The sequence below is a fragment of the Onychostoma macrolepis genome, chromosome 24 (genome assembly GCF_012432095.1).
Source record: "Onychostoma macrolepis isolate SWU-2019 chromosome 24, ASM1243209v1, whole genome shotgun sequence".
In the NCBI taxonomy this organism is placed as follows: domain Eukaryota; kingdom Metazoa; phylum Chordata; class Actinopteri; order Cypriniformes; family Cyprinidae; genus Onychostoma; species Onychostoma macrolepis.
In genome coordinates, this window is record NC_081178.1 from 6,656,918 (window position 1) to 6,667,924 (window position 11,007).

General features: G+C 35.2%; 2 protein-coding genes across 3 annotated transcripts in view; one reads left to right on the plus strand and one right to left on the minus strand.

Moving 5' to 3' along the window:
• The window catches only part of cnbd1 (cyclic nucleotide binding domain containing 1), a 49,180-nt gene extending 48,621 nt beyond the window's left edge, over window positions 1–559 (minus strand). The window contains exon 1 of the mRNA XM_058765046.1: window positions 428–559. The gene's annotated coding sequence lies outside the window, so the exon portion shown is untranslated. The remainder of the gene's footprint in view (window positions 1–427) is intronic.
• Window positions 503–10,637, plus strand: LOC131533042 (cyclic nucleotide-gated cation channel beta-3). 2 transcript variants are annotated; one of them, XM_058765035.1, is made up of 18 exons: window positions 503–747; window positions 1,641–1,695; window positions 1,968–2,097; window positions 3,671–3,831; window positions 3,976–4,326; window positions 4,892–5,100; window positions 5,274–5,324; window positions 5,412–5,498; window positions 5,648–5,712; window positions 6,408–6,530; window positions 7,176–7,317; window positions 8,219–8,378; window positions 8,477–8,574; window positions 8,658–8,741; window positions 8,807–8,925; window positions 9,000–9,152; window positions 9,576–9,735; window positions 10,381–10,637. In XM_058765035.1, the coding sequence occupies exons 1-18, from the start codon at window positions 616–618 to the stop codon at window positions 10,405–10,407; spliced, it is 2,307 nt and encodes a 768-aa protein (XP_058621018.1). In that variant the 5' UTR covers window positions 503–615; the 3' UTR covers window positions 10,408–10,637. The 2 variants fall into 2 exon arrangements, with proteins under 2 accessions (XP_058621018.1, XP_058621019.1); XM_058765036.1 differs by lacking the exons at window positions 503–747; window positions 1,641–1,695; window positions 1,968–2,097 and adding an exon at window positions 3,466–3,537 and having other exon boundaries at window positions 10,381–10,630.
• The last annotated feature ends 370 nt before the right edge of the window (window positions 10,638–11,007 follow it).

The window sequence follows — 11,007 nt, forward strand, 5'->3', positions numbered from 1 at the left end:
TCCCAGTGAAACCACAACAGTAAATCCCCTCAGCTGAACTAAAAGCTTATAAGGTTTAATTAAGTAAGTGGTCCACCGCTCCATATGAGCCGAACTAATCCAGCAGAACAGCTCACAGGTCCACCAGAGAAATCTGCTCAAAGCTCGATGACAATTTGCTGTTATTCTCTGAACTGTATGGAGATTTGTGAACACTATACAAACATGTGAATCAAACTTTATAAATTTATGGTTTATACTGACCAGAAACAAGCACTTTGACTTCTTTTGTTAATTTGTCGACACATTACATGTTTTCTAACTTTATAAAATGATATAAATGAAATATTAATATATATATATATATATATATATATATATATATATATATATATATATATATAGCCTATATATCAAATCTGTTGCTGTAGGTGTGTTTTGAACTCACTCTGCAGTTGACAGACACTGTGATGAATTGCAGCCTGAACTCACTTCTGAGGTCTGTTTGCAGATGGGTATTAGTGGTCTAAAAGTGCTAATTGCATCAGGCAGCAACATTAGCAGGACTGGAGACGTGGTCACACAAGAAGGATAAACACAAAAGAGATCTTTTCAGACACTGCCTGCCACTGAGCCATGTTCAGCAAGCTGAAGAAGCTCATCGGGGGTCCAACTGTGGGTCCCACCCCGGCCTCAGCCTCTAGGTCGGTCCCTACACCGGCTCCTGCTCCGGCTCCTGCTCCGGCTCCTGCTCCAGCCCCTGCAAAGGTGACTCATAATGCACTTTATGAAGATTTCTGCTGATTTTTATCTTAGGAACATGTAATAAATTAAAAATGTTTTGCTAAAATGTAGTAAACATTTAACTATCATTTTAAATATGGGATTGACAATTTAGCTAAGAATAATGATAAATGCTTTATGCAATTTTTATATTAATAAATGCTTCATACAACTTTGTATATATAGTATGTGTAATGTGTATATAGTTACATGAATTATTTAATAATATAATAAATTATATGGAGCATTAATCATTATTTTTAAAGCAGATGTTATTTATCAGTGTTATTTTAGTATCTTTGACAGTTAGTATTTTTCAGTTTTCATTTTTAGTTAAATTTTTTGTAATTTTTAATAATTTGGTAATTTGTGTGTGTGGGGGGGGGTCGTTTTATTCATTATTGTTTTTTGTTTTTTTTTAAATGTCTTTATAGTTTTTATTGATTTTTATTTAAATTTTATATTTAGTTATTTTAGTACAGTTGAACTAAATGAAAATGTTGCTTTGGCAGATATAGCAGAAGTTTTTTTTATAGCTAGCTGAAGTTTTTATTTATTTATTTATTTATTTATTTACACTAAAAGGTTAGTTAAAAAGTTCATTAAAATGCATAAATGAAGATTTAGCCCAAAAATAATGTTAAATACTTCATATCACTTATTATATGCTTCATATATATCTTAAACACCATGTAAAGGAATAACAGTGTTCTTCTAACATCATTTAAAAATGTAAAAGCTAAAGGCTTGAGTAATTTAAAATAGACAATTTACCTCAACAATCTATAAATAATAGAAGCCATCATGCGTCATTTATGAGAATGTTTTTATAACTGCAAAAGCGCTCTGGGATAATGATTCATCTCTGCACCCGGCAGGAAGAAAAACCTGCAGACAAGGAAAATGAAGACAAGAAAGACGATGAAGGCCCTGGTAAGTCATCTGTTATCATTGTAATTATCCACTAAATGATCTCATCATTCATTGTGTAAGCACCTGCAGAAGATATTTTCCAGATGAGAGGCATTTGAAATAATTCTCACAGTCTGTCACAGGTTGCTTGCAGTAGTGTTTGTTATGGATTCAGTAGCATGTGATGGTCAGTAAGCTGCTTCAGGAGTCACTCCTCCATCTGTGACCCAAGTCTTCCTTCAGTTGGGAATCATAAAGAAAAATAACTTTTAAATAACTATTTGTCTTCATAGCACCGGCTCCAGAACCAGCAGCACCGGCCTCAAAACTAGAACCAGCGGCCCCGACTGCAGCACCAGAACCGGCCCCCAAACCAGAGGAGAAAAACGCAGACCCGGCAAATGGCCAGCCACCTGCTGAAGGGTAAAATGAATACCATTTTTATCTGACGAATCATGTTGAATTTGGTCAGAAGGTATTTAAATATATAACAGCAAGAAAATAAATAGGATTGAGTTTGATTTCATGTTGACTTTAAATACTTGTTTGTGCTATAAGTGCCAAGAGAAAGTCTTGATGTCCTGAGTGCGATTGATAAGCTTTAATTAATCATGGCTAATCAAATAGACTCTCATTGTCTTGGAAAGGGCTCACGGTAAGTGACAGAACAGCGTGTAAGTAAGTCATCAGTGCAAACACTGTACATCAGATCCAAGACTGTGCAGCAGAGACCTGGAAGATTATGAGACCAGGAGCTGATAGCAGATTACAAGATTTACAGTGTGTTTGATATAAGAAGATCCCTGGAGCTACTTAAGTTTAGAAAACAAAAATAAAACCGACACCAACAGTGGAAGAATGCCAGAGTAGTTTTATGATGGATATGATCCTCAAAATATAGGCTATTCACATTCCCTGGAGCAGAATTTGAATTGAATTGAATTGAATTGAATTTGACAAGACAACCCTTCTGTTTATTTGAAAGAAAGTGCAATAATGTATCATGTAAAGTATTTTGCACTAATAACACTAACATGTAGGCCTACTCAAAACAAAAGGCATTGGGTCTTCACTTACACTTGTAATGCGCCGTCATGACCAGCAGAGGTCAGCATATATCTATAAGCAGAATTCAGATCAACAGTTTTAGGTCTTGTGACAATAGTTCAGCGTTTAAACTTTATCAGCATTTACGCCGTGCAGCCAATCACAGGTAATTTCAAGACAGTTTTTTAGTATGAACAAGCAAAAGTCGTGTTTACACGGATCCAATAAATAGCCTAGCAACGTAAACATACCTGCTTAAAAAGCATTTAGACCGCTTTACAGCTCAAATACACATTTTGTTAATTAAAAATATTAAAAACACGTTTTACCAAAAATATTAGTATTATAGGTAGTAAAATGAAACTGTATAACATTATCAACAGGAAGTTCGTTGGCCTAGAACAGTAACAGTCACATCGCAAGAACGATTTAGATAACTTTACTGCTTAAATAACTTTTTTTTTTTTTATGGAGGAATTATTATAAGGACTGCTACAAAAGTACAAGCTGTATATTTCTCCTTTTAAACCTTCCACAATATTGCCCCATAGACTTCCGGTGTGTTACTGTATTGTTTACAGACTGAGATACAGCTCGAAATTATTTTCTCTAAAATAAGTTTTTGTTCATTGTTACAATAAGTCTATTAGGAAATGTATTTTAATGTGGACTATATAATATGCAATATTTGTTTCTTTAGAGTTTCTGGAAGTTGAGGATTTCAAATGTCATTTTATTAAGTGAAATATTATTACAGTGGTGGCCAAAATTATTAGAACACTAGTATTATTTTCACCAGATAAAAATGGTTTGCAGGTAAGTTTCTTGAAGCATCTTGAAGAAGCTGGTGAAAAAAACTAGTGTTCTAATTATTTTGCCCACCACTGTATACAGTATATGTTTAATAATATTGTTTTTAATTGTGTTATTCTCTATCTTATTGTTATAGTGAGGAGGCCCTTTCCCCTGAGTCCCGGCCCATTGTGATAAGTAAGCATTTTGATGCTCAACTGACTGAGATTGTTCAGCATTACCGGCAACGGACTGAACAGTTTAAAGAAAAGGTCATTGACCCCTATGCATCCTCTCCAGAGCACAGCCCTCCTGTCAGTGAGTACTAATCAACCCATGCTTCTGCAATTAATGACCACTACAGCTGAAATAATTTATAAATATGACAGGACATCACCACATAACATGACAAGACAGTCACCAGTAAGACGTCACTTAACAGGTATTTTGTGTTTGTTCCAGCACCAGTCCTGAGAAAAGATGACTACTTGAAATTGGTGGAGGAGCGGAAACGAAAAGAAGAGGAGGACAAGAAAAGAAAAGAGGAGGAGGAGAAGAAAAAGAAAGAGGAGGCAGAGAGAAAAAAGAAAGAGGAGGAAGAAAAGAAGAAGAAAGAGGAGGAGGAGAAGAAAAAAGCAGACAAGCCTGGGGAAAAGAAAGAAGAAAAAAAGGAGGAGAAGAAAGATGACAAGGCAGACAAAGAGCAGAAGTCCATCTGCCCAAAATTGAAGTGCACCTGTGTAGATTTCCTGCTGAAGCCCATCGAGGACATAATGGACAAAAGAGTGGGCACCTCCATTGATCCGTTCACAGGTAACATTTCCAAATATGCTTACATCTTCTGAATATACATACAGAGTTCTGGCATGAAACTCTGGTTGCTGCAGTCTGATAGGTCTAACTCAATCTGACCTAATTACATCATTATCACATGGCACAGCTGATTGGTTTTCTCCTGAATCAGTAGCCAATGAGCTCACTGCTCAGTATTCAAATACCTGGCTTTTGTTTGCTGTAGCAGTTTGGCAGCGCACTTCAAAATCCTCCACCTTCCCCAGCTCCACCTGTATAGATCTGCTTCAAGGTGATTCATGTATGCTATAGCGGGGTTATTCATATGTGTTCTATGTGCAGCAGCAGTATTTCCTACATGCTCACATCAGCATGTTGTGGATATGTTGGCAGTAGCAAGTCTCGGGACTTGCTCTTCCGCAGCAGCAGCAGCAGCAGCAGCATAGCAGATCTATTCTGCCAAGTCCAAATACATAAACATTGTTATGTACATTACCATCCCAATCCCTCAGAGAGTTGTCATGACAGAAATAAAATTACCACGTTTCTATGCTTTCTTCAGCTCTTTTCTGGTGATTTTCAACAGACCGCAGGTATATTGCTTGGCTAGGCTTGGTGACCATTGCCTTCAACTATAACCTGTGGTTCATACCGGTCCGTATGGCCTTCCCGTATCATGACCCAGCGGTCGTTCCTTTGTGGTTTACCTTGGACATCATTGCTGACATCATCTATGTCATCGACATAATCGTTTTCCAGCCACGACTGCAGTTCTGTAAAGGGGGAGACATCATTGTAAGAAAAAAATTAATGTTTAACAAAAGGATTCATTGACAGTTTCATTTTATGTTTGCACAGTTATTTGCTAAAGTTTAATATGTCTTGCCCCATAGACTTCTACTGTAAGTTTTATTATTAAATTCTAATACTATTAATGATTACCGCTAATTTTCACAATTTTATTTCAGTATGACAGAGTTGTGATTAAAAAGAAATATCGAGAATCGTCAAGGTTTCAGGTACTGCAGATATTTCAGTTGACTTTCATCTTCCAAATTGCATTTGATCCCCAATAGAAAGCCATGCAATATTTCCTGTCGTTTCAGAATGATATCCTATCCGTCCTGCCTTTGGACCTGTTATATTTCCCGTTTGGATTCAAGTCCTTCTTCAGGATCAATCGTATGATAAAGGTAATGAACACTGCAGTTTCTGTAAACACCTGTGTTTTGGCAGGAGTCATGATTGGCTATGAGGTGTTGATGCATAATCATTCATGAGCTGATGATATTTTTGAATTTGCATTAACCTTGTTTTGTTTTGTTTATGTTTTCTTCTTAAGTTTGAAGCATTTTTTGAGTTCAGTGACCGTCTTGAAGGTATCATGACCAAAGCGTACATCTGGAGGTTTGTAAGCAATGTTTTACTAGTTAAGAGTTGATCTGGCTGGCTGGTTCTATAAGGGATGGGCAAAAAATCTGATTTTTTCAGTTAATGAGTTGCAGCCCCACAGGAATTTAAATGTTGTTTGGCTTAATTTTGAGTATTCAAAATTTGAGCATTCTGGAAAATGTGTTCTTCCTACATTTTCAAATGTAACATATAAATAACGTACACATTTCCATAGGCAAATTTCTTTGAACTTGATTTCATTTTTACTCTACATGCTCAATTTTGAATTGCAATTCTACGTCCTGTTTATTATCCCAATTTAAACTCAGGAATCGCAGATTTAAAAGACATTTTAATTCAGCTCTGGATTCCATTTTTTAGTTGCTTGTGATTTTTATTATTATTATTCCTATTTACTCACAAATAGCAATTTCTACCTGCTAAAATATTTCAAAGCTTGACGTAACTAGAAAAAACATATATTCATTACAGACTTTTCCAGTTGTTGAGGAAATACATATGAAATATAATACCAGTTTACATCTTGATTTTTAGATGTTTGAGCTTTTTGTCTCATTTTGAGTCATTTTAATTCATCTTGTGACCCCTTGGAAGTTTGATGGTCCGCTAGTTGGACCCTGGAGCCTTGGTTGAGAACCACTTTAATATAAATCATTGTAACCATAACTCTCCTTTGTTTTTTTTAAAAGAGTAATTCGCACTATTGGATACCTGATGTTTATTCTCCATCTCAACGCATGTCTTTACTACGTGGCATCTGACTACCAGGGGATTGGCAAAACCAAATGGGTGTACAGCGGAGAAGGCAGCGCGTATGTAATTCCATCTACTTCTCAGATTTGATTATTTTTGTAAAGGTGAAGTATAAAATTTCTGCGCCATTGGCAGCACCAAAAAGAAATGGAATGAAGTTGAAATGCTAATGTAATGGGGTTTTTTTCTTGTTTTGTTTTTTTTCTTCTTCCATTCACAGTTCAAGTTTAACAAAAAAAAAAAAATTGGTAAATTAGCTTAATTTAGTATTGAAGGTTTTGGGATTTTTTTTTTCATATTCTCATAGCTACCTGAGGTGTTTCTTCTATGCGGAGAAATCCCTCCTGATGATCGCAGAACTTCCTTTCCCTGAGACCATGTTCGGTCAGATCTTTCAGATGACCAACTATTTTTTTGGTGCCCTATTTTTGTCCATCATTCTTGGCCAGGTAGACGTTTTGTCTCCAAAGCTTTTGTCTCTAAAGCTTATGCTCCTGAAGCTTTTGGTGGGTTTTGGCTCAAATTTTTTTTTTTTTTTTTTTGCTTGGCTTTCTTGCTTGGCCTTGGCTTTGCTCAGTGTTTTGATGTCTGCTGTTTTGATGCTGTAATGTCTTTGAATCTTCAATAAGGACTCAATAAGATATGACTGCAAGATGTTTTTATTCATTACATACTGAATTTTACTGTCTCTTTCTCTTTGTCAGGTACTTGCGCAGTTACTATTTTGCTGTGCGGACTCTGATCAACATTGGTGGTCTGCCTGAGCCTTATACAGTCTTTGAAATCACCTTTCAGTTAGCAAACTTTTTTGTTGGTGTCTTTGTCTTCTCAAGTTTGATTGGACAGGTACATGATGTGATGATGTAAACATCATGAGCTCCTCCCCCTAATCCCAGGCAGCCAATTGTATCATAGTTCTCATCCAGTTCTCCTGTCAGGAACCATGTTGATTTATTATAATGGTGCTCCTATTGTTTAAGAAGATGTGTCACTTCTTTACTATATGTTACAGATTATGAGATAATTTATCATTTTTATTTATTTATTTATTTATTTATTCAGCCTATATAATTGTGTAGGCTCATTTGTGCTATTTTTAGATTTTAATTACCTTTGCTGTCATCTAACACTAGTTTAAAGTTATCTTTCAATCAGTGTTTTATTTTGAATTTATTCAGAAAAAGTAGTAATATCGCCTTTTGTCAGTTATCAGCAATAACATAGAAATAATTATTGGTTTATCAATATCGGCATAATTTTAATATTGGTGCAAAAAAGAGTAACGTTAAAACACTCTTAAATGTAATCTTTAATAAATCCCACAATAAATATCCATTTTCATGCTGAACAGTATAATATAGTGATGCCTAAATTCACTTGTAGCGTTTAAAATGGTTCATTTTGGTTTTTATTGTTTTATTTTGAATTTATTTGGACAAAATAGGCAAGGCAATGACATGAAAATAAGGATTGATTTATCAATATTGGCCAGCATTTTAATAAACATAAATAAATAGATTAATAAATAAATAAAAAGTAATAAAAATAATAATAAACTAACAATTTTATTACAGTGTTAGTAGTTCTTAGTATTTTTTCAAAATGTAATTTAAAAAGAATAGAATTTTAATATTGGCCATTTATCATTTATTGCTTTTAACATGAAATTATTATCAGTTTTTCAGTATCAGCCAGAATCATCATAATGGTGCATCCATATCAGATATATAAATCTTTGATTTTACAGATGAGAGATGTTATTGGAGCAGCTACTGCTGGCCAGACGTACTTCCGTGCATCTATGGATGCTTGTGTGTCATACATGGTGACAAACCACATCCCCAAGCTGGTTCAAACCAGAGTGCGGACCTGGTACAACTACACCTGGGACTCCCAGGGCATGCTGGGTAAAAATAAGTTCTCACGTAAAAAAAAAAAAAAAAAAATCTGAAATGAATAGCAATGACATCAGGGTCTTGCTAATTAATGTTTGGCTTCTTCTCAGATGAGTCTGAGCTTCTGGAACAGATGCCTCTGGTGATGAGAACAGCCATCGCTGTGGACATCAACCTTGCTACTTTCCAAAAGATCGACCTCTTTAAGGTGGGCTTGATTTAGGGAAGGAAACAGACTGTTGAGCTGCACATGGTCAGCTGCTTGATGCTTCTGTGTTTTTTACCTCGCAGGGTTGTGACAACCAGATGCTTGTGGACATGTTATTGAGGCTGAAGTCCATTGTGTATTTGCCTGGAGACTTTGTGTGCAAGAAGGTGAGTTATATTGCCTTTTATTTATAGACACCAAGGCCTAAAGTAACTCTCTTGCTTCTCCGCAGGGTGACATTGGAAAGGAAATGTACATCATTAAGGCCGGAGAGGTGCAGGTCATCGGAGGACCGGACAATAAGATTGTGTTTGTGACTCTGAAGGCAGGCTGTGTGTTCGGAGAGATCAGGTGAGCTATCAAAATGAAAACCTGCCTTTAGAACTACAAGTCATGAATTAACTCGTGTTTATAATCCACCCCAGTTTGCTACAGTCTTCAGCCAATGGAGGAAACAGAAGAACCGCTAATGTAGCTGCACATGGGTTCGCCAACCTCTTCGTACTGGATAAGAAAGACCTCAATGACATCCTGATTCACTACCCAGAGTCTCAGAAAGTGCTGGCCAGGAAGGGACGGTGAGTTTTGTTACATGATTCTTTCAGTCAGACGTTCATATAGATGCACCTACAGTGAGCAGTGAGAAAATAAATCTAAATATCAGGCATTAAGAACTCACTTAACTGTGTTTTTTGCTTAAAAAACAAGAAAAAATTTCATTTCTAATGTGGTAAGAAAATAAACCTACCATGAGTCCTAATATTTACTCACTCAGCTTCTCAGCTTCTTTTATTGGATAAGAAGGCAAAAATACTGATTAAGAAAGGGTTTCATTTTAGTGAACTGATTTGTTTAGATGGTTCTTTTAATGAACCTGTTCACAAACCAATTCGCTGATTTATTTGAATCATCACTTACTGTACACATGGTCTTGAGCTACTCCTACTCCTCACTAACCTACAATAGTGAAATCTAAAATACTGGGTAACACCATTTCACAGGAAACTGCTGAAAGCCAAGGGTCCACCTCCTGCTGCTAAAGCTGACGAGGAAAAGAAGAAAGGACTGGCTATGTTCGGACAAAAACCTCCCACTCCCAAACTTTTGCGTGCCTTTGCAGGAGGAGCATTTACCAAAAAAGGATTTATTGACAGACTTAAGGTAAGGAATTCTAAGATATATTAAAATATACAGTACCGTTTAAAATGTTGGGGCCAGTACATTTTTTGTTCTTACTGTTTTTGAAAAGAATTTATGGTTTTATTCAGCAAGGATTCATTAAATTAATCAAAAGTGACAGTGAAAACATTTATATTGTTACAAAAGATTTCTATTTCAAACAAATGCTGTTCATTTGAACTTTTTATTTAACAAAAAATATTAAAATATGTATCATGGTTTCCTCTGTATTAAGCAGCACACCTGTTTTAAACATTGATAATAATAAAGGTTTCTTGTGCAGCAAAACAGTATATTAAAATGATTTCTGAAGACTGGAGTAATGATGCTGAAAATTCAGCTTTGCTTTACAAGAATGAATTACCTTTTAAAATAAATAAAAAAATAAAATTAGAAAATAGAAAAACAATTTATTGTATTAAAATATTAAAAATAATATTTCACAATATTACTCTTTACTTTTACTGTAAAAGAGATTTCTTTTTAAAAACATTTTTAAAAACTTACCAACCGCAAATGTTTTAGTGGTACTGTATATTGAACTTTAGATGTATAATACAATATAATACAATTACAAAAAAGATGGTTCAAACAGAGTACATTTTTCTTTATATTTTTCTTTTCTAGACTGCCGCTACATCAGAACGTCAATAATCACATGAAATACATAAAATATTTATCTGTGAAGATTTAATTCCTTTTAAAATAACCTACATATTTTAAATGTATTTTTAAAAAATAAAAGAGCTTTTTTTTCCTTGCTAACTGCAGTACTTGCCAATTAGTGAATCGTATTACTAATAATACATGCATTATTTGATTGAAATTTGTTTCAATTCCTTCCGAAACAGCATGTTTGTAGATCTATTTTGTACTGAGACTTAAATAAAAGACATATTTTGTAATTGCATAGTACAGTGAACATCATTTCTGACAATGCTGTTTTATTTATACTTGAGAGTTTACATAGCCTTCATGCTCTCAGCTAAGGACTGGTAGTCGAGTCAATCAAGATCTCACAGTTAATCTCTTTAGTCTGGCAGGGACATTGAGAGTTTTAATTAATTAAGTGGTCCTTCTAAATGTGGACCCACAGCACAAACAGAGCAGAAATAGCTCGCAGCTCCAGAATAGCCCACAAATGCACTATTAAAGTGCTGTCTGGCACACATTGAGTAGTCCAATGTGAGCCAATAATGCAGCAAATTTCTCCCATATCAGTCAAAAAGCAGTGCCTATTTGGTTTTACAAATA

Excerpts from the sequence above, each read along its gene's own strand:
- LOC131533042 (XM_058765035.1), top strand. The coding sequence starts at position 616 with ATGTTCAGCAAGCTGAAGAAGCTCATCGGGGGTCCAACTGTGGGTCCC. Across the intron at positions 748-1,640 it reads CTGCTCCAGCCCCTGCAAAG|GAAGAAAAACCTGCAGACAA; the intron begins GTGACTCATAAT and ends TGCACCCGGCAG. Across the intron at positions 5,101-5,273 it reads GTAAAGGGGGAGACATCATT|TATGACAGAGTTGTGATTAA; the intron begins GTAAGAAAAAAA and ends ATTTTATTTCAG.